Raw genomic sequence first — 26,473 nt, 5'->3', positions numbered from 1 at the left:
AGAAGAGAGATGGTTTGCTCCTTTCCTTCTTCAGTGCCCAGCTTTGGTTTGATGTAATATGAGTTTCAGCTTCCCACAGAAGTTTGGCTCGAAACACATTACTTTGTCTTTATTGAGAGTCCTCTGAGGTTCTTCCTGTGTCTCTTCACAGGTTGTTATAATAGTGTGCCAAAAGGGGAGCCCTAGGAGGACCTAGCAGGGTATTAATTACTCCTAAATACCTGAATTATGTATCTAGTCTGTCATCATCTTGCATCTTGAATCTTGAAGAGTATACTATGTTCCTTCCTTCCCTCCCCCCGCTCCCCCACTTTTTACAGTCTTGCCTTGCTCGTTATCCTAGCTAAAATATTACTGGAAGAAATGTTAGGCTTTGCAATGTTAAAATGTTCCTACGATAAGTGCTCTTGATTGCCAAATACACGTGGTAAGAAGTGATACGCTCTCCGTGGTAAAGAAGCAGCTGCCTATGTATCTTTTCTTTGGGTGGAGTCTACACGCAAATGATGAAGATCAATGGCAACGATGCAATGTGTGAAGTGTTTGAGGAGAGTTATTAATGGCTCTGGCTGATAGGAAGTAACTACTCATGTTGCGTGAGTAGTAAAATGGGTGTGAATGTAGGAGATGGGAGGATATTTTTGTCAGGAATTTCTGGGTGTGGGGCATGTTATTTGAAGCATGTGTGAGGAAGAAACTCAATTTGTGCACTGTCATGCAGGATACAGTTTTTTCTGTGAATGGTAGATATTGGGGGTAAATGTAAACATGGCATTAAGGGTTGCAGAGTCATGTACCGTCCAAATAGTCCGTGTGCTGCAGAAGAGTGATGATGTCTTAGAGCTGATACTGCCGACTGAGTCTTTAACTGAGCTGCATATCGCTTATGGCCTTTAGAACATTTTACATTTCTTCAAATGAGTGTGATGAGCAGAGAAGTCTCCAAGCGTGGATCCGTGTTGTGATCCTTGTTCTTCCGGAGGAGAGGTTGTGTGGGAAACAATGATGTCTGCCTGCGAATTTACCTTCCATGTTGCGTTGGAGCACGCTTGAAGCATTCTGTGTGCACAGAGACAGGGCAGGTGGAAGACTTCGCAGTGGTATTGTTTGAAACGTCTAAAAGCAGGTGCCAATATTGACTTTCTCCAAGTTGTTATATGGGTGCCATAGTTGTGGTCCTGTGCGTTTTCCTTGTCTTATTATCCAAGGAAATCCCTTGGAGAAAGGTCTGTGTGATCTTTGCTTCTATAAACTTCTGTGTGATCCTCCCGCATACCTTTTATCAACTAGATAAAAGTACCTACCGTGTACCTCGTACAGTTGACATCATCTGAACTGTTAAGCTATGGTGCCTTAACTTCTGCAGGTTTCTCCTTCCTTCTTTTTTTTTATTTTTTTCTTTTGTTCGAAACCTGAGCGTCCATTTGTCCAATAGTCCTTAAAAGTAGAGATCTATTTGTCCCCCGACGTACATAAATACCATTTTTCCTGGCACTATTAGCTCTTCTGAAGGGAGAACAAATGTTTCAGCAAATGGCAGTTTGCGTTATTAGCAGATCAGCTATCTTTCTGACAGCAATTGTACTTGAGTAGGATGAGATTGTCTTGAAATGAAATGTTAATAGCCCCGTGTATAACTTCAAATACTTTGTACTTTTTCTCTGATCTTATTGCTTATTTCTCATAATTACCTGCTCACGCGTGTAGCAGCACTTGATCTGATTTTGTTTGTTATTTATTATACTTTAAAGCCATGTGTGAGGAACACAATACTATGTATTCTTAGGAGCAGTATCTGTTACAACGGTTGTCTTCTTTTTCTGTGCTCCTTACCAGCCAGTGAGCAGTTTTACTTAAAGGATGGGATTACTACACACACACTCGCAGGCATTCCTGTAAATTCCTTATTGCTTCTGGGAAATTGCTCTGTTAGGAAGTTCCAAGCTCCAGATTGAGAAAGAGGGTGGAAGAGGAGCAAAAGTACTCGTTGCTACGTGTTAAATTCTAAAATCTGTGAGCATACATGGTGATCCACTGCTGTGCTCTTCCAAAGGTGAAGTGGACCTGAAGAACTGGCTGTTCCCAGACTGTGCTTATAGACTCCACAAGCTTCTTAAGCCTTTAAAGTGTGGGTGAAGTGCTAGAAAGTGGAGAGTATTGCAGTGGTTTCTGCTGGGGTGCCTTACAGATGGCATGGCACTTCAAGAAATGTCGAGCTGCTCTTGGTGAAAAGGGTTATTCCTTTGTGCCTTGTGTGTCGACTTACAGCTCGTTCTCTATCGTTATCCCTCGTGTAGCAGCACTTGTTCTTTCAACGAGAAACGCTTAAAATCGATGCAAACGTCGTCTGAGGAGCAGAGTAGCATGCATTCTTAATGACATTACTGGTTAGAGAGGTTGTTTTCTCCTTTGCTCATTACCAGCCTCTGAGCACATCCAGAGTCATACTGCACTGGGAATTATTTTCTTAAAATGACGTTGTTGTCCACACAGGACCTTGTTCACGCACCAGCCTTGTGGTCTCTTCTGCCAAAGTGGGGTTCCGAGCGATCATTCCTGTCCTATGGGCACTTCTCATCTGCTTTGCAGACGACATGGATATAAACAAGCATCTCCTGAAAGCAAACGGCAGCAGTGGTGCTTCTCCAAGACCTTCTCCTCGGAAGTACCGTGTAGCTGTTTCTCCTCAGAAGTACTGTGTAGCTGCTGTTTCTTGGATCTCATTCAACCGAAACCAAACATCAGAGCAAAGAAATCCCGCAGCAGCACTAGGAGCTGTTGGAATACGCCAGCCACCCGCTGCCCTGCTGGTTACCTACCTGTTCTGAGCTGCGCTGTGCTGAACGAGGTCTGCGGGCTTCTCCGCTGCTCGGCAGCACGTTCTCCAGCAGGTCTCTTCCTACTCGCTGCTGAGCGGAGCCACACGGTTGGCCTTTGAAGTGGCAGGAAGCGATTCCTTCTGCGGTGCCCGATTCCCGCAAAAACGGAGCCCCGAGGCCGGAGCAGTCCCTTCCCAGCGGCCACGGCCCGGGCTCCGCCAGCCCGGCCATCAGGCGGCTGCGATGGCGTCGCGGCGACTCCGGGTGTCGCTGTTGGCCAACGCGGAGCGGCGCTGGAGCCGCAGCCGGAGCCGGAGCCGCTGCAGCGTCCTGCCCCCGCAGGCTCCTCGCTCGCACGGCGCCAGCCAGAGCGGCAGCGGCGCGGGCAGCAGCGGCGAGAAGAGCAGCGGCGTCCGAGCGGGCGCCGAGCTCGCTGCCCTCCGGCGGCTCCTGCGCTCTCTGCGGAGAGCGGCTGGAAGGGAGGAGCGCGGCGAGCGCTGCCGAGCATGGCGGGCAGGCAGAGGCGGCGGCGAGTGCTGCTGGCCGCGTTGCTGCTGGGCTTGTGCTGCCGGGCGGCGGCGGAGCGCATCCGCTACGCCATCCCCGAGGAGCTGGGCAGAGGCTCGCTGGTGGGGCCGCTGGCGCGGGACCTGGGGCTGAGCCCGGCGGAGCTGCCGGCGCGCAAGCTGCGGCTCAGCGGCGAGAAGCAATACTTCGGCGTGAGCGGGGAGAGCGGGAACCTGTACGTGAGCGAGAGGCTGGACCGGGAGGAGATGTGCGGCAAGGCAACGTCCTGCTCCGTCATCTTGGAGGTGTTGGTTCAGAACCCGCTGAATGTTTTCCACGTCGAAGTGGCCATCCAAGACGTCAACGACAATGGACCACGTTTTCTGCAGGACAGTTTCCAGTTGGAGATCAACGAGTTGACTTCTCCTGGCGCCCGCTTTTTCTTGGGCATGGCGGAAGACGCGGACGTGGGCAGTAACTCTCTACAGGGCTACGATCTGGAGGCCAACGGGCACTTCGCGGTAGAGGTGAAGGAGAGCCAGGACGGCAGCAAGGTCGCGGAGCTGGTGCTACGTCGGGCGCTGGACCGGGAGAAGCAGAGTTCCTTTCGGCTGGTGCTGACGGCGGTGGACGGCGGGGAACCGGCCCGCAGCGGCACCGCGCAGCTCTGCATCAACGTCACCGACGCCAACGACAACCCACCCGTGTTCGCGCAGGAGCGGTACCTCGCGAGCCTGCGCGAGGACGCACCGCCGGGCTCGACGGTGCTGAACGTCTCCGCCTCCGACGCCGACGCCGGCAGCAACGCCCGCATCACCTACGGGTTCGGGAAAACGGCGGCCACGGTGCTTGAGAAGTTCGTGGTGGACGCGGAGAGCGGGACCATCTCGCTGCTGGAGGCGCTGGACTTCGAGGACACGCGAGGCTACACGCTGCTGGTGGAGGCGAGGGACGGGGGCGGTCTGGTGGCGCACTGCAAGGTGGAGGTGGAGGTGCTGGACGTGAACGACAACGCACCTGAAATCAGGGTGCTGTCGGTGTCGAGCCCGGTGCCCGAGGACGCGCCGGTCGGCACGGTGGTGGCCCTGCTGAGGGTGAGCGACCCGGACTCCGGGGAGAACGGTGAGGTGTCGTGCGAGCTGTCGGGCGAGGCGGCGCTGTCGATGGTGGCGTCGTCGGGCGGCTCGTACAAGTTGGTGACGGCGAGCGCGCTGGACCGGGAGCAGGCGGCCGAGCAGCGGGTGACGGTGGTGGCCAGGGACCGGGGCATCCCGTCGCTGTCTAGCCGCACGGCGCTGGTGCTGGAGGTGTCGGACGTGAACGACAACGCGCCGGTGTTCGAGGAGGCCGCCTACAGCGCTTACGTGGCGGAGAACAACGCGGCGGGCGCGGCGGTGCTGCACGTGCACGCGCGGGACGCGGACGCGGGCGCCAACGGGCGCGTGAGCTACTGGCTGGCGGGCGGCAGCGCGGGCGCGCCGCCGTACGTGTCAGTGGAGGCGCAGAGCGGCGCGGTGTACGCGCAGCGCTCGTTCGACTACGAGCAGTGCCGCGAGTTCGCGGTGGCCGTGCGGGCGCAGGACGGCGGCTCGCCGGCGCGGAGCTCGACGGCGACGGTGCGCATCTTCGTGCTGGACCGCAACGACAACGCGCCGCGGGTGCTGTGGCCGGCGGCAGGCGCGGCGGCGGACACCGCGGGGTCGGCAGCAGCCCCGGCCCCGTTCGAGGTGGTGCCGCGGTCGGCGGAGCCCGGGTACCTGGTGGCCAAGGTGGTGGCGGTGGACGCGGACGCGGGGCGCAACGCGTGGCTGTCGTACGAGCTGGTGCAGGCGCCGGAGCCGGCGCTGTTCCGCGTCGGGCTGCACAGCGGCGAGGTGCGCACGGCGCGGGCCGTGTCGGAGAGGGACGCGGCGAAGCAGCGGCTGGTGGCCGTGGTGAAGGACCACGGGCAGCCGGCGCTGTCGGCCACGGCCACGCTGCACGTGGTGCTGGCCGAGAGCTTGCAGGAGGCGCTGCCGGAGCTGAGCGAGCGGGCGGCGGGCGCCGACTCGCCGGCGGAGCTGCAGTTCTACCTGGTGCTGGCGCTGGCGCTCCTCTCCGCCCTGTTCCTGCTCAGCGTGGCGCTGGCCGTGCTGGCGCGGGTGCGCGGGGCCGGGCCGCCCGCCGTCCTGCGCTGCCTGGGCGCGCAGCGCTTCTCCGTGGCCGGCGCCGCCTTCCCGGCCGACTTCTGCGAGGGCACCTTGCCCTACTGCTACAACCTGGCCGTGGCGCCGGGCCGCGCTGTCGCCGAGGCCGCTTGGCTGCCGTCGCCGCTGCCCAGCCTGGCCGCGGAGGAGCTGCTCAGCGGGGAGCCCTGCGGGAAGCGGAGCTCGAGCAGCAGCATCGGCGCGGGAGAGCCGCCCGCGGACCCCGACGCACCGCAGGTCTGTCAGCCCGGGCGTTCTCGTTGCTTGTCTTGAGCCTTTCTGGAACCCCGTCCTCTTTGCCGTGGGTTTTCCTGGCGGGGGGGGGGGGGGGATGTGGATGTGGAGTGCTGGTGCGTGTCTCCGTGAAGGAATGAGTGATCAGTGAAAATCCCTTCGGCTCACACTTCAAGTCCCTTCCACATTCAGTGCAGGCACTTAGCCACCGCACTTCTTCATTGTCGGGTAGTTATAGGTTCAGGTTCAGCAGAAGGTTTTTGCCGACGACTCTTATGCTGTCTAAAACCTTACGAGTTACTAACAGTGACTCCTTACTGTGTAGAATGAGACCCAGTGTTTGTGTGTGACAGGCTCGGGATTGTCACATGGTGTTGGAGATTTTTTTCTTCCTGATCGCTTTTTCTCAAACTAATGTACTTGCCCCTGGTTGATAGGTGGACACAAACCCAATGGTTAATGCCTTTTCGATATGGGACTCCCAAATGAAAGGTGAATGTGGCTCCATGAATGGAAAGGTGACAGATTCTTCGTCCCTAGTGACAGAAGAGTGTTGCCTATCTTTTGGGGGATTGCTCTTGCAGAAATGGCAGAAATGGTAGCAGTAGTGGGACGGTTTAACCTTTGTGGAGGGGAAATGCTGATCGGCGTCTCGGTGAAGAAAGGGTATTGTGTGAGTTAGTAATGGTGACGTGGCAAATTAATGATTGTGCACGACAGAAAGTGTGGTGGAGGCTTATTGTTAGAGATTTTTTCCTTCCTCATAACTTTTTTTTTTTTCCCCCAAACTGGTGTACTTGAACGTGGTTGCTAGCTGGATGCAAACCTGTTGGTTTCCCAAAGGAAAGGTGTTTGTTTTCTCCATGAGTTGAGAGGTTACAGATTGTTCCTCCCTAGTGATTGTTCTCCTCTTCTGCCAAGTGCCCTCTAATCTTTTGGAAGAAGGCTGCTGTGGAAATGGCATCATTAATGGGATGGATAAATTTTAGCCAGGCATGATATTTTCAAGTTCTTTGTGCAGTTATTTCTCATGTCTTTTTTGGGGTGGTAGGTCCCTGTTTTATTATCTTTCCTGGTCTCTCTCATACAAAGGTGATGGTGCAGAATGAGATCTCAAGAAAAATTTCTCAGGAAATTCTAAAGCGAGCAATTTGGTCTCTCAGCCACTTGTGGCAACTGTTGTTGTGCCTACCTGTTTTACCAGGGGAGGCTACACCCGTCCAGAGAACATACCTGAACCTACAATGAGATACACAGAATGACGGCAAATAGATACTTGAATTAAGTTCATTTACACATTCACAAATGGTCCGCATAGCTTAGGGTGTGCAGTTGAACTTCTCTATTCCTGCTGTCCTAGAGTATTTTGTTGAAAAGGTATCCTAACAAGACAAAGCTACAAGAATTAGATCAGTACTTTACTTATAAGCATCGATATTTTACACCCTAAATCCACGTGTTGTATTTAAAAGGGAATTCACAGGTTAAAGTCCTTCAACTTAGAGTCCCTACTTAAGGACTTCAAGTCCTTTTCCCATATTAGCTGTATCTTTAGATGAATCAGCATTTTAAAGCAAGTCCATTCCTCTCATCTGATTTAAAAATACTGTTGAGAATAGACAGATGTGGGGAAAACAGGCGCACCAGAAGAATTTGCAGCAAAACAGTTCTGTCATAGTGCTGCTGTCATTCTCCTTTTTGCTGCTGTGGGGTATGAAATAGGCAGATGTACCTGTTCTTCCTCTTGCTGCACTTGCAAAGCCATTTTCCCTGCAGTTTGTGGGGAGCCAAGTGAATGATTCTGGCTAGGTTCACTGCAGTGCTTCTGCCTCCTGCGTAGCTGTAGTACAACCAATGTGAAGTGTTCCAGTGTCCTAAAGACTGAAAGCAGGGTTGGTGGCAGCGTCATCAGCTGTCACTTGTGTAGACTCACTGGAGAGGTTCTTGCCATACAATTTGTACTGGACAAAATGGTTCAGCGTTTGTGAACCTCTTGAGCTCTGCAAATACTGGATGTTGACAGGCAAAAAAAAAAATTGTCTGGAAAACCTGTGCTGTCGAAAATGGTGTGTGTTTTTAAGGGTGAATGCATACCCTAACTGTACAGAAGGAGAGCTCTGGGCCTTTCTGAACCTCCATCCTCGTTCTCCTGGGTTTCCTTGTGTGGTGTGGATGGGAAGAGTGGAACTGTGTGTCGATGAAGGAATGGCAGAAGGAAGAAAGTAACTTGCTTGTAGACTTGTGTTCTGTTTTTGGTAGGGTGACTAGATGAAAGCATGACTGGAGTAAAAGTCTTATCTCTATGGAAGAGTGCGTCTGATTAAAGAGAGGAGGACATTCCACCTAATTCATTAGTTTGATGACCGCTTCTGTTTTACCTCAGTGATTGCACATGTGTGTTATTTAAAGTCCTCTGTTTCTTCCGAGAATGGTGGTGGGCAGGCTAATCTACCACCCTTCCTGGTGCGATCATAGTGCATCATCATCTCATTATATATTTTTGCCAATTAAGAGGGTCAGAAGCAAACCTGCAACTTGTTTAAGGTTGGAGAGAAGACTTGGAGGAGATGTGTTGGGGGCTGAGCAGTAGAAGAAGAGATATTCGTGTACTTGCTTGTCATAATTGCTCCAGAAGTCACACAGTTGCAGTACTGTGCATAAAACGTGAGTTGCTTCTGCTCAGTAAGTATCCTAGTTGTGGCTAGGATAGAGTTAATTTTTGGCTGAGCTGGGAGAGGAGATGGAGCTGGTGGCACTTGTGGCTGTGGACACAGCTGGGATAGTTGGCTAATTAGCCAAGAGCTGCGATAGTTTACTCAACTTTGCCCAAGGGCTATTCCATCCCAGGTGGCCTCATGCTCAGTGCCTAAAGAGGGAACGGTGCTGAGGCTCAGGCTTAACTTCTTGGGAGGGAGATGGGCATGAGGCTCCACTGTGAGCAATTGTACTGTAAGTTACATGCTTCCATATATTCTGTTATTGGTTTTGTTTTCTACCTCTGTTTTATCTTCCTCTGTTGTTCTCTTCAACTGTTTTTATTTCAACTTAAGACTTTTGCCTTTCTTTCTTGATTCTCCTCCCCATCCCATGCAGGGGCAATGTGGTGAAGGGGGGGACGTGAGTGACTGACTGTGTTGTGTTTTAGCTGCTGGGTGGGGCTAAACCTATACACGAAACACTAAGTTTGGTGTAAGAAATGTTAATACAACAGATCTTTTCATGTCTGTATGTGTCTAATTCTTGCCTTGTTGGCTATCATGAACTACAGCTAGACCTGAGGGTGTCTGGCCAAATGGGGAAGATCAGATCTGGTTCAATTTTGGAGGAAGGTGAGGAAGAGGCAGGAGATGGCCCTCCTCTTCTTCCTGAGTGTTGTTTTGCAGCAAATACTACTTGAATTGCCTAAGACAGAATTGTATGTGTGAGGAAAATGAAGCAGAAGCTAAAAGAGCATCTGTTGTAATTTCTCAGAAGACTTACTTTGAGAAAGACGCCCGTGATAAGTCATTTAAACTTACGGCTTGATATTTGTGGGAGATGAGTAGGTGATGTATTAGAAAAAAATGCCAAATGCTGATGACTATTTCCTGAAATCAAGCCCCCTTCTGTGTACTCCAGAGTAAGGCTTTAGGGCTGCACTTGCAATGTGAGACCTCCAGGACTTGCGGGTGCTTTAAGGGATGGATTTCCACACCTGCAGTGAAGACTGAGCCATCTTCCCAGTGAGTTTCTCTGATACCACTTTCTCTTCTAATGTTTCCTTGCCTTGCTTGTCTGATTTATGTTTGCTTTTTCCTTTATATAGTCTACTCAGTATATAGGTTTACATTAAATTCTCAGCATAGCTTCATTTAGCAATGTCTTGTGTGTTCATGCTTCTTGCTCATGCTACAGTGGGTGTGAAAGTCAGGAGATGTGAGGGTATCTTTGTTTTCTGTTATTGTTCATGGGGAATAGGTGTAAATGTGGCCTGGGTAGAAGTCACATCTCTGTGGAACAGTGCAAGTTATAAAAGAAGGGAGGAGATTCTCCCTAAGCCATTAGTTTGATGACCGTTGTTGAATGACCACTCCTCTTTTAGGTTGGCTGTTTCTATTTCATGTGGTTTAGAATCCTTCTCTTTCTTCTGAGAATGATGGTGAGCAGAATAATGTACCTCCCTTCTTGGTGTGATCGTAGTGCATTATCCTTGGATTGTATGTTTTTGCCACTTATGAGAAGGTCAGAAGCAAATCTGCAAGTTGCATACAGTTGCAGAGAAATGGGTGAGCTCTGTTTGTGAGGTTATAGAAGAACAGGCGGGCATTTCCTTGCTTGTCATAGTGAACACAACCGTGAGCCTAATGGAATACCATGCAATTTCAGTTGCTTCTACTTAATAAGGTTGCCCTAAGAAATGTTTTTCCATCTGATCTGTTAATCTCTGTGTGTTTCTAACTCTTGCTTTGCTTGTTGTCATGAGCTACAGCTCGACCTCAGAGTGTCTGATCAAATGGGGAAGGTTTCATCTGTTCCAATTTTTGGAGTGCAAGGCAGTTCCCATGCACACCTTGGATGTTTAAAGCTGTAAAGAGGAAGGCTTTCCTAGACCTATGTGTGCTTCCAGAAGCACCCTTGTCTGGAGTGTAATGAAGCAAACTCATCTCTAGTGCTGTTCTGAAAATGCGAAGTGGCAACACAGCTCCACCAAGGATTCCATGAAGTGACTAGGAGTCAGTGGGAGAACATGTGCAGAGTGTTTCCCAGTCCATGCTGGAAAATTATTTGGAGAGAGATGGGTTTGGCAGATGGTTTGGCTGTTAGCTTGATAAGACCCTTGCTGTGTGGCTCAATGTCCACCAGGAAACCATTAACTTATACTATACCTCAAGTGTCCATTCTGGAACCAATACTGTTTAGTATCTTCATCAACAAGAGAGAGAGGGGAATTGAGCACACCCTCAGCAAGTTTGCAGATGATACCAGCTGAGTGGTGCCATTGATTCAGTAGATGAAGGGATGTCTTTGAGAGTAACATTGACAAGCATAAGATGTGGGCCTGTGTGAACCACAAGGCCAAGTGCAAGGTCCTGCAGCTGGGTTGGAGCAAGCCTCAATATCAATGCGGACTGTGGGATGAAGGACTTGTGGGTAGAGGTGAGTGAGATATGGGACATGAGCTGGCAATGTGTGCTTGCAGGCCAGAAAGACAATCATGTCCTGGGCTACATCACAAGCAGCATGGGCAGAAGGTCAAGGGAGGTGATTCTCCCCCATCTACAAAACTTTTGTTAGACTCCGTCCGGAGTACTGCATGCAGCGCTGGAGCCCACAATAGTAGTACAAAAAGTGTTGTGGAGAAAGGCTGAGTTGAAATTTTTCAGCCTGGAGAAGGCTCTGCAGAGAACCTATTGCAGCTTTTGAATAGATAAAGGAGGTTTATGAGAAAGATGGAGGGAGACCTTTTACGAGGACTTAATGTGACAGGAGAAGGGGCAATGATTTGAAGGTGAAAGAGGGTAGGTTTGCATTGGACATATGGAAAAAATGTTTCACAATAAGGGTGGTGAGAGAATGGAACAGTTTGCCCAGAGAAGCTGTAAATGCACCATGATTGGAAGTGCTCAAGGTCACGTTGGACAGGAGTTTGAGCAACTTGTTCTACTGAAAGATGTCCCTGCCCGTGGTAGAGGGGTTGGACTGGCTGGTCTTCAAAGGTCCCTTCCAAACCAAATCATTCTTTGGTTCTATGAAAGACTCGATGTGGCTTTGAACTTTCCCATTGTGAGCCCCTCAAGTAAGGAAATGCAGAAGAAGGAAGTTCTGTGAATCAGAAACAAAAGAATAAAGGTAATTCTGCTATCTTAGCATGGACCTATAGACACTACCCTTTGGGGGATATATTTCTCAGTGTACTACTTCCCTGTTAAAGAACAAGTGACGCTGGGACAAACGTCAGAGCGTTGCATGGAAGGAATGCTGGGAAGGTGGAAAGCCTTGGTACGTCTGACGTGAAAAGATTGCAATGGCTTTTACTTCATTCTGTTTGTGATTCCTTATTGAAAGCTCCGACAGGAACATTTCGTGGCGGGCATTTGCTGCTGGGCAGCGCTCGGTGCCTGCAGTGCCGGGAGGAGGCTGCGGGCGCCGCTGTTGACCGAGGAGGAGCGAGAGGAAGGCCGGAGCGGAGGAGGCAGCCCCGCCCGCTGCGGGCCGGCTGTCTCGGTCGCTCGCTGTGTGTGTCGGCGGGCGGGTGGTGTGCGAGCGGTAAGGAGCCGTGGCGCGGCGAGGCTCAGGGACCGGCGGCAGCGGCGACGGGGGTGCGGGGCCGGCAGGCCGCGGCGGCGATGTGCTCGGTGGGGAAGCGCTGGAGCCGGCGGGAGCGAGCCGTGCTGTGGTGCGTGCTGGTGGCGGCGTGGGAGGCGGCGTGGGGGCAGCTGCGCTACTCGGTTCCCGAGGAGCTGCCCAAGGGCTCGTTCGTGGGCGACGTGGCCAAGGACCTGGGGCTGCAGCTGCCGGCGCTCCGCGACCGCGGCGTTCAAGTTGTCTCCGAAGGCAGGACGCAGTATTTCTCTCTGCACGGGAAGACGGGACATTTGGTGACGGCGGAGCGGATAGACAGAGAGCAGCTGTGCGAGAGCGTGCAGCAATGCGTGCTGCGCTGTGAGGTGATCGTGGAGGGGGAAATGAAGGTTTATAAAATCGAAGTGGAAATCACGGACGTTAACGACAACGCCCCCAGCTTCCAAGAGGCAGAATCGCAACTGAGAATAAGCGAGACGACAGCCCCGGGGTTGCGGTTTCCGCTAGCCGAGGCTGACGACCCAGACTCAGGCCCGAATTCCCTGCGGAGCTACGAGCTGAGCGGCGACAAGCACTTCTCGCTGGCCGTGCAGGCGGGCCCCGCCGGGGCTCAGCGTCCCGAACTGGTGCTGGCGAAGGCTCTGGACCGGGAGGCAGCGGCGTTTCACGAGCTGGTGTTGAGGGCGAACGACGGCGGCGAGCCGGCGCGTACGGGCACGGCGCGGATCCGCGTGGTGGTGCTGGACGCGAACGACAACGCGCCCGTGTTCAGCCAGGCGGAGTACAGTGTGCGTGTGCCGGAGGACGTGCCCGTGGGCTCGAACCTCGTCACTGTGACGGCCACGGACGACGACGAAGGGATGAACGGTCAAGTTAAATACTCGATGAAGAAAATCTCAGAGAAAGCCTCGCAGATTTTCCAACTGGACGCTGAGACGGGGGCGATCACGCTGGTGCGGAGCCTGGACTTCGAGGAAGGCCACTCGTACGAACTGGAAGTGCAGGCAGAAGACGGCGGTGGCCTGCTCGACAGGACGAAAGTCGTAGTCACCGTGACAGATGTCAATGACAACGCGCCCGTGATTTCAGTGCGGTCGTCGCTGAGCGAGATCTCGGAGGACGCCCCGTCGGGGACCGTGGTGGCCCTGCTGCACGTGCAGGACCGCGACTCGGGGGCTAACGCTGAGGTGCGGTGCAACATCGTCGGGAGCCTGCCGTTCCGCCTGGAGAAGTCGTTTGAGGACTACTACCGCGTGTTGACGGCGCGGGAGCTGGACCGGGAGGAGGTGTCGGAGTACAACGTGACGGTGCGGGCGGCGGACGGCGGGTCGCCGGCGCTGTGGAGCAGCGCGGTGCTGTGGCTGCGGGTGCTGGACGTGAACGACAACGCGCCGGTGTTCGCGGAGGCGAGCTACAGCGCCCGGCTGTCGGAGAACAACGCGGCGGGCGCGCTGGTGCTGACGGTGCGCGCGGCGGACGCGGACTCGGGGCAGAACGCGCGCGTGCGGTACCGCTTGTCGGAGGGGCGTGTGCGGGGCGCGCCGCTGTCGTCGTACGTGTCGGTGCAGGCGGAGACGGGCGCGCTGTACGCGCTGCGGTCGTTCGACTACGAGGAGGTGCGCGAGGTGTGGCTGTGGGTGCGGGCGGAGGACGGCGGCGCGCCGGCGCTGAGCAGCAACGTGTCGGTGCGGGTGTCGATCGTGGACGAGAACGACAACGCGCCGCAGGTGCTGTACCCGCCGGCGGCGCCGGGGGCGGGCGTGGAGCTGGCGCCGCGGTCGGCGGAGCCCGGGGCGCTGGTGGCCAAGGTGGTGGCGGTGGACGCGGACGCGGGGCAGAACGCGTGGCTGTCGTACGAGCTGGCCAAGGCGACGGAGCCGGGGCTGTTCCGCGTCGGGCTGCACAGCGGCGAGGTGCGCACGGCGCGCTTCCCGCTGGCCCGCGACGCGGCGCGGCAGAGCCTGGTGGTGGTGGTGAAGGACCACGGGCGGCCGGCGCTGTCGGCCACGGCCACGCTGACGGTGGTGCTGGCCGAGAGCGTGGCCGAGCTGCTGTCGGAGCTGGGCAGCGCGGCGGCGGCGGCGCCGGGCGAGCCGGCCGGCAGCCTGACGCGCTGGCTGGTGGTGGCCGTGGCGGCCGTGTCCTGCCTCTTCCTCGCCTTCCTGCTGCTGCTGCTGGCGCTGCGCCTGCGGCGCTGGCGCCGCGAGCAGCTGCTGGCGGCGGGCAGCGGCGCCTTGCGCGGCGTCCCGGCCTCGCACTTCGTGGGCATCGACGGCGTCCGCGCCTTCCTGCACTCCTACTCGCACGAGGTGTCGCTCACCGCCGGCTCGCGCAAGAGCCAGCTCCGCTCGCCGGGCGACAGCTGCTGCGACACGCTCCCGGCCCGCCCGCCGCCCGACGAGCCCGCGCCGCTGCTCGGGGAGGACCCTGCGGCCGCCCGCCGCGCCGACCCCGCCCCTCCGCCGGTGAGTTCCTCTGGCCGGGCTTTCTCTCCCACGCGTCCCTGCGCTGCTTCCCTCCACTTTCCCCGCGCTGTGTCCTGCTTGCGGAAGCTTGGTTACAAGGAGGCAAGGCTGCTTTCACAACGCGTGGTGCGCTGGTGGCTCTGAGTTCGGGGAGGTGAACGTGTTGTTTTTGCTCAGCGTTACAGTTGGTGTGGGAAGCAGAAGATGTGAGTCTACAGCAGGCTGGAAGCTCGTTTGAGTGAGGCTTTCTGTTCTTATCTCATGCCAGGTCGTGTCCTGCTTTGTTCCCTAACATGTAATTCCATTATCCATGCCACTAGTAGCTCTTCTGGATGTGTTGCATTAATAGCAAACAGAAGTTTGCGTTATTAGCAGGATCAGATGTCTTACCGACAGCAATTGTACTTTAATAGGATGAGATTGTCTTGAAATGGAACGTTAATTCCCTCATGTAGAACTCTGCCCTTCTCAGCTTTTCTTTTTCTCCATGATGAGGTGGTGAGCAATGAAATGTCTTTGTATTTCTGCATGCTGCCATCCTTGTGCACCTGTGTACCTGGTCAATACCTGAATTATATGTCTACTATAAGTCAAAAAGAGTAGGTTTTGATGCCTTTCATTTTGCATGTGTGAACTTCTCGCCTTTCTCGCTGTAATCACCTGAAGGTGGCCGTTGCCTCTGATAATATGTTCAAGATCACTTAAGTTCCATTGGTTTGACTTTCACAGGCGTTTTCTTGGCTTTCCTGTCTTGGCAGTCTGAATTTCTTCTCTTATTCTAACATTTCCTCCGTGCATGCAGGTGAGGCAGAGCATAGCTTCCTGTAGAGACACTCTGTGTGTTGGTGTGTATTGCTCATACAGGGCTTTTTCTGGAGGTATCATCAGCCTTCTACCTGGTGTGGAAGGCAGGAGAAGTGAGGGTGCGTGGTGTTTTTTTCTCTGGCACAGGAAGTAGATGTAAATCTGCTAATGTAGTAGAAGAGGTGGATGTATGTGTGTGTTATTTCTGTACCCTCAAAACTCAAAACGCACCTGTCCTCCTGCCATACACTCACGGCATGATCGTGGCACATGTTACAGGGAAGTGGTGCAGGGAACTGGTCTTCTGAGAAGATGTTCTTACAGATCATCCGGGTCAAGGAACACCATGCAAGTTGTGAAGTGTGTGAGATAAGAACTGTGGGAGCTGTGTGCGAGGAGCTGTTGAATTAGAGCAGATATATGGTTTGTTCCTTTCCTTCTTCAGTGCCCAGCTTTGGTTTGATGTAATATGAGTTTCAGCTTCCCACAGAAGTTTGGCTCGAAACACATTACTTTGTCTTTATTGAGAGTCCTCTGAGGTTCTTCCTGTGTCTCTTCACAGGTTGTTATAATGGTGTGCCAAAAGGGGAGCCCTAGGAGGACCTAGCAGGGTATTAATTACTCCTAAATACCTGAATTATGTATCTAGTCTGTCATCATCTTGCATCTTGAATCTTGAAGAGTATACTATGTTCCTTCCTTCCCTCCCCCCGCTCCCCCACTTTTTACAGTCTTGCCTTGCTCGTTATCCTAGCTAAAATATTACTGGAAGAAATGTTAGGCTTTGCAATGTTAAAATGTTCCTACGATAAGTGCTCTTGATTGCCAAATACACGTGGTAAGAAGTGATACGCTCTCCGTGGTAAAGAAGCAGCTGCCTATGCATCTTTTCTTTGGGTGGAGTCTACACGCAAATGATGAAGATCAATGGCAACGATGCAATGTGTGAAGTGTTTGAGGAGAGTTATTAATGGCTCTGGCTGATAGGAAGTAACTACTCATGTTGCGTGAGTAGTAAAATGGGTGTGAATGTAGGAGATGGGAGGATATTTTTGTCAGGAATTTCTGGGTGTGGGGCATGTTATTTGAAGCATGTGTGAGGAAGAAACTCAATTTGTGCACTGTCATGCAGGATACAGCTTTTTCTGTGAATGGTAGATATTGGGGGTAAATGTAAACATGGCATTAAGGGTTGCAGAGTCATGTACCGTCCAAATAGTCCGTGTGCTGCAGAAGAGTGATGATGTCTTAGAGCTGATACTGCCGACTGAGTCTTTAACTGAGCTGCATATCGCTTATGGCCTTTAGAACATTTTACATTTCTTCAAATGAGTGTGATGAGCAGAGAAGTCTCCAAGCGTGGATCCGTGTTGTGATCCTTGTTCTTCCGGAGGAGAGGTTGTGTGGGAAACAATGATGTCTGCCTGCGAATTTACCTTCCATGTTGCGTTGGAGCACGCTTGAAGCATTCTGTGTGCACAGAGACAGGGCAGGTGGAAGACTTCGCAGTGGTATTGTTTGAAACGTCTAAAAGCAGGTGCCAATATTGACTTTCTCCAAGTTGTTATATGGGTGCCATAGTTGTGGTCCTGTGCGTTTTCCTTGTCTTATTATCCAAGGAAATCCCTTGGAGAAAGGTCTGTGTGATCTTTGCTTCTATAAACTTCTGTGTGATCCTCCCGCATACCTTTTATCAACTAGATAAAAGTACCTACCGTGTACCTCGTACAGTTGACATCATCTGAACTGTTAAGCTATGGTGCCTCAACTTCTGCAGGTTTCTCATTCCTTCTTTTTTTTATTTTTTTCTTTTGTTCGAAACCTGAGCGTCCATTTGTCCAATAGTCCTTAAAAGTAGAGATCTATTTGTCCCCCGACGTACATAAATACCATTTTTCCTGGCACTATTAGCTCTTCTGAAGGGAGAACAAATGTTTCAGCAAATGGCAGTTTGCGTTATTAGCAGATCAGCTATCTTTCTGACAGCAATTGTACTTGAGTAGGATGAGATTGTCTTGAAATGAAATGTTAATAGCCCCGTGTATAACTTCAAATACTTTGTACTTTTTCTCTGATCTTATTGCTTATTTCTCATAATTACCTGCTCACGCGTGTAGCAGCACTTGATCTGATTTTGTTTGTTATTTATTATACTTTAAAGCCATGTGTGAGGAACACAATACTATGTATTCTTAGGAGCAGTATCTGTTACAACGGTTGTCTTCTTTTTCTGTGCTCCTTACCAGCCAGTGAGCAGTTTTACTTAAAGGATGGGATTACTACACACACACTCGCAGGCATTCCTGTAAATTCCTTATTGTTTCTGGGAAATTGCTCTGTTAGGAAGTTCCAAGCTCCAGATTGAGAAAGAGGGTGGAAGAGGAGCAAAAGTACTCGTTGCTACGTGTTAAATTCTAAAATCTGTGAGCATACATGGTGATCCACTGCTGTGCTCTTCCAAAGGTGAAGTGGACCTGAAGAACTGGCTGTTCCCAGACTGTGCTTATAGACTCCACAAGCTTCTTAAGCCTTTAAAGTGTGGGTGAAGTGCTAGAAAGTGGAGAGTATTGCAGTGGTTTCTGCTGGGGTGCCTTACAGATGGCATGGCACTTCAAGAAATGTCGAGCTACTCTTGGTGAAAAGGGTTATTCCTTTGTGCCTTGTGTGTCGACTTACAGCTCGTTCTCTATCGTTATCCCTCGTGTAGCAGCACTTGTTCTTTCAACGAGAAACGCTTAAAATCGATGCAAACGTCGTCTGAGGAGCAGAGTAGCATGCATTCTTAATGACATTACTGGTTAGAGAGGTTGTTTTCTCCTTTGCTCATTACCAGCCTCTGAGCACATCCAGAGTCATACTGCACTGGGAATTATTTTCTTAAAATGACGTTGTTGTCCACACAGGACCTTGTTCACGCACCAGCCTTGTGGTCTCTTCTGCCAAAGTGGGGTTCCGAGCGATCATTCCTGTCCTATGGGCACTTCTCATCTGCTTTGCAGACGACATGGATATAAACAAGCATCTCCTGAAAGCAAACGGCAGCAGTGGTGCTTCTCCAAGACCTTCTCCTCGGAAGTACCGTGTAGCTGTTTCTCCTCAGAAGTACTGTGTAGCTGCTGCTTCTTGGATCTCATTCAACCGAAACCAAACATCAGAGCAAAGAAATCCCGCAGCAGCACTAGGAGCTGTTGGAATACGCCAGCCACCCGCTGCCCTGCTGGTTACCTACCTGTTCTGAGCTGCGCTGTGCTGAACGAGGTCTGCGGGCTTCTCCGCTGCTCGGCAGCACGTTCTCCAGCAGGTCTCTTCCTACTCGCTGCTGAGCGGAGCCACACGGTTGGCCTTTGAAGTGGCAGGAAGCGATTCCTTCTGCGGTGCCCGATTCCCGCAAAAACGGAGCCCCGAAGCCGGAGCAGTCCCTTCCCAGCGGCCACGGCCCGGGCTCCGCCAGCCCGGCCATCAGGCGGCTGCGATGGCGTCGCGGCGACTCCGGGTGTCGCTGTTGGCTGACGCGGAGCGGCGCTGGAGCCGCAGCCGGAGCCGGAGCCGCTGCAGCGTCCTGCCCCCGCAGGCTCCTCGCTCGCACGGCGCCAGCCAGAGCGGCAGCGGCGCGGGCAGCAGCGGCGAGAAGAGCAGCGGCGTCCGATCCCGCGCCGAGCTCGCTGCCCTCCGGCGGCCCCTGCGCTCTCTGCGGAGAGCGGCTGGAAGGGAGGAGCGCGGCGAGCGCTGCCGAGCATGGCGGGCAGGCAGAGGCGGCGGCGAGTGCTGCTGGCCGCGTTGCTGCTGGGCTTGTGCTGCCGGGCGGCGGCGGAGCGCATCCGCTACGCCATCCCCGAGGAGCTGGGCAGAGGCTCGCTGGTGGGGCCGCTGGCGCGGGACCTGGGGCTGAGCCCGGCGGAGCTGCCGGCGCGCAAGCTGCGGCTCAGCGGCGAGAAGCAATACTTCGGCGTGAGCGGGGAGAGCGGGAACCTGTACGTGAGCGAGAGGCTGGACCGGGAGGAGATGTGCGGCGAGGCAGCGTCCTGCTCCGTCATCTTGGAGGCGCTTGTGCAGAACCCTCTGAACGTTTTCCACGTCGAGGTGGCCATCCAGGACGTCAACGACAACGCACCGCAGTTCTTGCGAGACCATTTCCAGTTGGAGATCAACGAGTTGACTTCTCCTGGCGCCCGCTTTTTCTTGGGCATGGCGGAAGACGCGGACGTGGGCAGTAACTCTCTACAGGGCTACGATCTGGAGGCCAACGGGCACTTCGCGGTAGAGGTGAAGGAGAGCCAGGACGGCAGCAAGGTCGCGGAGCTGGTGCTGCGTCGGGCGCTGGACCGGGAGAAGCAGAGTTCCTTTCGGCTGGTGCTGACGGCGGTGGACGGCGGGGAACCGGCCCGCAGCGGCACCGCCCAGCTCTGCATCAACGTCACCGACGCCAACGACAACCCACCCGTGTTCGCGCAGGAGCGGTACCGCGCGAGCCTGCGCGAGGACGCGCCGCCGGGCTCGACGGTGCTGAACGTCTCCGCCTCCGACGCCGACGCCGGCAGCAACGCCCGCATCACCTACGGGTTCGGGGAAACCGCGGCCAAGGTGCTTGAGAAGTTCGTGGTGGACGCGGAGAGCGGGACCATCTCGCTGCTGGAGGCGCTGGACTTCGAGGACACGCGAGGCTACACGCTGCTGGTGGAGGCGAGGGACGGGGGCGGTCTGGTGGCGCACTGCAAGGTGGAGGTGGAGGTGCTGGACGTGAACGACAACGCACCCGAAATCAGGGTGCTGTCGGTGTCGAGCCCGGTGCCCGAGGACGCGCCGGTCGGCACGGTGGTGGCCCTGCTGAGGGTGAGCGACCCGGACTCCGGGGAGAACGGTGAGGTGTCGTGCGAGCTGTCGGGCGAGGCGGCACTATCGATGGTGGCGTCGTCGGGCGGCTCGTACAAGGTGGTGACGGCGAGTGCGCTGGACCGGGAGCAGGCGGCCGAGCAGCGGGTGACGGTGGTGGCCAGGGACCGGGGCATCCCGTCGCTGTCTAGCCGCACGGCGCTGGTGCTGGAGGTGTCGGACGTGAACGACAACGCGCCGGTGTTCGAGGAGGCCGCCTACAGCGCTTACGTGGCGGAGAACAACGCGGCGGGCGCGGCGGTGCTGCACGTGCACGCGCGGGACGCGGACGCGGGCGCCAACGGGCGCGTGAGCTACTGGCTGGCGGGCGGCAGCGCGGGCGCGCCGCCGTACGTGTCAGTGGAGGCGCAGAGCGGCGCGGTGTACGCGCAGCGCTCGTTCGACTACGAGCAGTGCCGCGAGTTCGCGGTGGCCGTGCGGGCGCAGGACGGCGGCTCGCCGGCGCGGAGCTCGACGGCGACGGTGCGCATCTTCGTGCTGGACCGCAACGACAACGCGCCGCGGGTGCTGTGGCCGGCGGCAGGCGCGGCGGCGGACACCGCGGGGTCGGCAGCAGCCCCGGCCCCGTTCGAGGTGGTGCCGCGGTCGGCGGAGCCCGGGTACCTGGTGGCCAAGGTGGTGGCGGTGGACGCGGACGCGGGGCGCAACGCGTGGCTGTCGTACGAGCTGGTGCAGGCGCCGGAGCCGGCGCTGTTCCGCGTCGGGCTGCACAGCGGCGAGGTGCGCACGGCGCGGGCCGTGTCGGAGAGGGACGCGGCGAAGCAGCGGCTGGTGGCCGTGGTGAAGGACCACGGGCAGCCGGCGCTGTCGGCCACGGCCACGCTGCACGTGGTGCTGGCCGAGAGCTTGCAGGAGGCGCTGCCGGAGCTGAGCGACAGAGACGCTGTGTCCGAGCTGACGTCTGATTTAAACCTCATTCTTGTACTAGCGCTCGCCATCGTGTCCTCGTTATTCGTTTTGACAGTCATTGTGGTATTGTTCTTTAAATGCCGACGACCGAGGAGCCCTCCCATTTTTGTGACTTCTGAGAAGGAACTCTATTCCAGCCTGGGCTCAAAAGCACCGTACAACTACTGCAGCAGCACGCTGCCTTTGCCCTACTCCTACGAGGTGTGTTTAGCCTCCGAGTCGGGCCAGAAGGACTTCACATTTCTGAGACCAGGGGCGGCAGCGCTGTCTGACCGTCTCCTGACCGAAGAATCAGGCTCAGGCACTCACGCCGGGAGGGACCCTCCTAGCCCAGGGAGCTCGACACAGGTGAGCTTCTGTCCCGGGGTCCCTCTCTGCAGACTTGTGTGAATTTTCTTCCCCTATTTTGCCAACAGGGATAGGTGGGCAGCTGCCAGAGCTCCACATGGGCTCCCGGCGCACTGCTCAGTAGCTCGGGTGTGTCTGTAGGCGTGGTGTTGTGTGTGGGGGGTGTGTGTAATCTTGACTCTTCCTTTTGAGCCGCCCAGCCTCACCCGCGAATTGTTGGTTGTGCCCCTTGAGGACCGAGGAGCTACGCTATATTGTCAGTACTGCTGTCTGTTTGTCCTGCTCCAGCTGCGAGTTTCACCGAGCCGGGGTGGTGGTGTGGAAACGGGATGGAGGGGTAACAAAAGGGTCGGGGATTCTGAAGCTGAGACAACCCGTTCGTCTTTATCTAGTGACTGCTTAAATTATTATCTCAGACAGACTTGAACGCTTTCCTGTGATAAAGATGTACGACACACCCCAGCCTGTTCACTCAGTGAGAGCAGCAACTCTGTAGTCCTCTGTTTTCCCTTCCATCTCGATCCTTTTCATAATCTGAACTCCGCAAAAGGAAGATGTTGTGTACACTCGTGACTTAACATTTGCCCTCCATCTGGCGAGCCGGGGCTGGTGCCTCACTGTAGCTCCGAGCCCGGAGCCGAGCAGAGTGCATTTGGCCCGTTGCTGCCAAAGGCTGCTCTGGAGCCGTGAATAGCTCCAGAGTGAGCGGCTCTGACTGGGGTTTGGCTTGAACCCGTCCCCGAAGGAATTCTTGGTGCAGGGGAGAGGTGTCTTTCCCCTCAGCTATCGCAGATTTCCACTCCTCTCCCTCCAAATGGTGCTTTCAGGAGCTCCAAGGCTTCGCCATCAGTATTTGGGCTTCCCATCAAAGTGAAAGAGATGTAACGTCTCCAGATCAGTCGAAATATGGCAGATGGAAATGTTCAGTCTTCCGTGCCTTTCCCGAGATCTCTCCGCTGTACTCAGCTCTCTGCTGCTTGACCATCTACTATTGCTGAGATTAAGCAGACAAGGTACTCTGAATACGGGTCGTATGTGCACTCATATGAAGAGAAACTTCTTAAGAACTGTGATATGCACGTTAGAGAAATCGCTCAGTAAACAGTTTAGGAACGACATGAAATGGGCAGTGGCCAGAAAAAAAGATTCAGAGCTTATTTCAGAGAAAATAAGTGGCTGAAGACTGATTCAAGATTTATCTCGAAGGCAGCTGTGGATTTTCTTCTTTTTAGATTATAAGTAGGAAAGAAAGGTAATTGAGATTTGCTTGTGTAAGAGTCTGTGAGAAAATAAATCTGCTCACAGCGCTGGGAGCCTGCAGACACGGTCTGTTACAGAAGTGCTCCAAAATGGACAGGGAGGTGTAACTGTTGGTATTTACCCGAGGGATACAGCTGCGGCGGGTAAAGCATGTTGTTTTCCTTCTCAGTTTTTAAATTGCTCCAGAATTAATTTCTATTAAAATACAAACATGTGACTAACGTTGGATCTTTCCGGTGTGAAGCCTAAACTTTTATCACATTCTGTGGACTGCTGATAAGAACGTTAAGAATCACAGATATGGTTTCTTTTTCGGCAATGATTATTCGGTAGGAAAGGAAATAGCCGAGCATGTAGAGAGGAAAGACTATCCCAACCCGTTTGATATTGGTGATTCTTCATATCAGCACAGAAATACTGCGTCTCTGGCTGGATCCCCATTGCTCGCGGCAGTTCACAGGACAGTGTGGGGTGAGGTCCCTGTCGCTTTGATGGGTCTCGTGTCTCCCACGTTGGTGTGGGTGATTTGCAGCCCTTCAACAACATGCTCAGCCACGACAAGCAGCGGGGTAACAGATAACCAGCCGCAACTTGTCCGAGCCGTGCGATAAGCGAATGAACTCATGGGCGCCGATTTCCATTTCCCAGACAACGCCTTCTCTTCCTTGTAGGTCTCTTGTAGGAAAGACACCCAGACGCTGTTTTTTTTGGCTACAGACGGGTTTTGACAGGGCTCCTGACGCTCCCTTCTCAAGCTCCCTTGGCCTCTTCCCATTGCACTGTGAAAACTGAGCAGTTGTGTGGGTGACGGACCACGGAAGCCGAAATTCCGGTAGTTTTATCCTTCTGGGCGCTCGAAACGTCGGAAAACCGAGGTATCACCAGTTGTTGTTGACAGCCACAGCTCCAAAAGCAGGCAGGCAGCCCAGGCACTGCCCGTGCCGTGATCTACGCGGTGCCGTGACCTACCGGGCTGTTGCTGCACGGGAACGAGAACGCTCCAGCCCCCGGTGAAGAAGCACGTCGCAGACAGTGATTTTCCTGCGTCTGACTGGTGGAAACAGGTACCGGGGAGCAAGCTGGGAAGCGGTGGGAGTAGGAGGGCATATTAAACCGAGGTTTCGACGATTTGTCTGGGAAGATGTCTGCTGGGAGAGTGATGGCGGTGGGGAGCAGGAGGGGCGATGCTCGTGGGAGCTACTCCGAGGGGAGTGACTGAGCGTTGCGGCCGGAGGAGCTGCTCATAACTCAGCAGCACGAAATCCGTGTCGTTTTGCCGGCGACACTGCTTTGGTGGCACACAGAGGCGCGACGCCGCAGGATGTCAGGAAGAACCTGACCAAGCACTTGGGTGGGAGGACCAGCATCCTGAAGGTCCCGAGGGACACTCGGAGCTGGCTTCTCTCGCCAAGGCTACCTCTCCCCGGCGCCCTGCCTGCCCCGGCTGACTCTCCCCACCCCTCCTCCCGCCCGGTCCACCTCCCCTTTCTTTCTCCCGCTGCCTCTTTCCAAGGAGGTTTTCCCGGGGAACATCCCCCTTCCCCTCCGTTTTGGTGTCGCTCCGGTTGTCCCGATGAGCTGGGTTTCTCTCCGGGCTGTGCTCTCCCTTCAGGATCACCCGCCTTGAGCCCCTTCGGACCGGAGCGGTGCTTGGCGGGCGGCTGCCCCGCGGCGGGGCTCCGGCTGCCCTGCGCTCCGTGCAGTTATTGACCGGGACTCTGTGTGCCGCTGTCGGCCAGTGATAGGAGCGGATGTGGCGGGGTGGGGGGCGGTGGGGGGATGGATCTGGCGGCCCGGCCCCGCTTGGAGCCGGGATGAGGAGCACAGAGAGAAGCCTGAGAGTGAGTTCACGGAGGAACCCGCAAAGCGATGCCCATCTCCCCGCCGGCCGCCGCTGGCAGCGGCATGACGGGGCGAGTTGAGGATTTCTAGCCGGGGCGGGGAGGAGTGGGGGGAGGCCGTCCTGTGCGATGAACGGCGTTGCTGTAAGGAGCCGCGGGGTGACGACGGGGCAGGTATTGAGCCTCTTGCTTTTGTTCGGCGTTTCCGACTGGGTTTCCGCCGCCATTCGCTATGCGATTCCCGAGGAGGCGCGGAGAGGCTCCCCAGTGGGGAACGTGGTAGCCGACCTGGCGCTGGATCTCGGGCGGCTGCCGGGGCGCCGGCTTCGGGTGGTGTCCGGCGGCAACAAGAAATACTTCGGGGTGGATCTGAGGAGCGGCGCGCTGCTGGTGAGCGAGCGGATAGACCGGGAGGAGCTCTGCGGCGCGCTCTCTCCCTGCTCCCTCAGCTTTGAGATCGTGGTGGAAAACCCGCTGGAGCTGTACAGCGGCGCTGTGGAGATCCAGGACATCAATGACAACGACCCGGTTTTTCCCAGCAGCCAGGCGAGGTTGGAAATCAGCGAGTCGGTGGCTGCCGGGGCGCGCTTCCCGCTAGAGAGCGCGCAAGATCCCGATGTGGGGGTTAACTCTTTGCAGACCTACCAGCTCAGCGCCAACCCGCACTTTGCCCTCGACGTGCAGACGAGGGTGGATGGCAGCAAGTACGCGGAGCTGGTGCTGGAGAAGGAGCTGGACAGGGAGGAGCAACGGGAGCTGCACTTGGTCTTGACTGCGTTGGATGGAGGCAGCCCGCCCCGGTCGGCCCACGTGCAGATCCACATTGACGTTGTGGACGCCAACGATAATGCCCCGGTCTTCAACCAGTCCACGTACAAGGCCAGCGTGAGGGAGAACACACCCAGTGGTACCCTGGTGGCCAGGATCAGTGCGTACGACCTGGATGATGGGCCCAACGGAGACATCGTCTATTCCTTCAGCAGCCACACACCCGCCAAGGTACGAGAACTCTTTGCTCTGGACTCAGCCACAGGGGAGTTGAGGGTCAAGGGACAGCTGGACTATGAGGAAACAAAGCTGTACGAGATTTACTTACAGGCTAAAGACAAGGGTGCCGTTCCTGGCGTGGCTCATTGCAAAGTGCTGGTGGAAGTCATGGATATGAATGACAATGCTCCAGAGGTGACAGTGACTTCTGTGTACAGCCCGGTGCCTGAAGATGCAGCCCCAGGGACGGTCGTAGCTCTGCTGAGTGTAACGGACTTGGACTCCCATGACAATGGTCTGGTGAACTGCTTCATTTCCCCTGGGATCCCGTTCATGCTCAGCTCCTCCCTCAAAAATTACTACACGTTGAAAACAAAAGCAGCTCTGGACCGGGAAAAGGCATCGGAGTATAACATCACTATCACAGCCAGGGACTCAGGCTCACCACCCTTGTCTGCGGTAAAACAGATCCTGGTGCAGGTGTCAGATGTCAACGATAATGCGCCCAAGTCCTCCCAGGACTCCTATGATGTTTACGTTCTGGAGAACAACATGCCCGGCATCCCCATCCTTAATGTCAGTGCCACAGACCCAGACCTTGGGCGCAATGCCCATCTCTCCTATACTCTCTTGCGAAGTGACTCCACTGTAGGCCACCTCTTCTCCATCAACCGGGAAAATGGCACCCTCTACTTGCTCACCTCCCTGGATCACGAGGACCAGGTGGAGTTCAGCATGATGGTGCAGGTCCAGGATGGCGGCTCTCCGCCTCTGGCCACTAATGTCTCAGTCAGTGTATTTGTCACTGACCTCAATGACAATGCCCCAACCGTGCTCTACCCTCACCCCAACACCACCGCCACATACACCGATGTGGTGGCACCAGGCACTCCTGCCGGGCACATGGTCACCAAGGTGGTGGCGGTGGACATGGATGCAGG

The 26,473-nt window shown here is 54.9% G+C and overlaps 1 protein-coding gene across 5 annotated transcripts in view; it reads left to right on the top strand.

The window, feature by feature from the left end:
• The first annotated feature begins 2,958 nt into the window (after positions 1–2,958).
• LOC104480979 (protocadherin gamma-A4-like) overlaps positions 2,959–26,473 on the top strand; it is a 60,060-nt gene continuing 36,545 nt past the window's right edge. The window contains exon 1 of one of the 5 annotated variants that reach the window (XM_086758626.1): positions 2,959–5,749. In XM_086758626.1, the coding sequence (XP_086614752.1) occupies positions 3,326–5,749 (2,424 nt within the window). In that variant the 5' untranslated portion in view covers positions 2,959–3,325. Of the gene's footprint in view, positions 5,750–11,816; positions 13,492–18,933; positions 20,128–24,502; positions 24,546–24,573; positions 24,720–26,473 lie in introns of those variants that run through there. The other 4 variants (XM_086758628.1, XM_086758632.1, XM_086758634.1 and 1 more) reach the window with 4 other exon arrangements.

The sequence above is a fragment of the Chlamydotis macqueenii genome, chromosome 14, assembly GCF_036417535.1.
Source record: "Chlamydotis macqueenii isolate bChlMac1 chromosome 14, bChlMac1.mat, whole genome shotgun sequence".
Classification (NCBI taxonomy): domain Eukaryota; kingdom Metazoa; phylum Chordata; class Aves; order Otidiformes; family Otididae; genus Chlamydotis; species Chlamydotis macqueenii.
The sequence above is the reverse complement of the archived record's forward strand: the minus strand, read 5'-3'. Positions and strand labels throughout refer to the sequence as shown.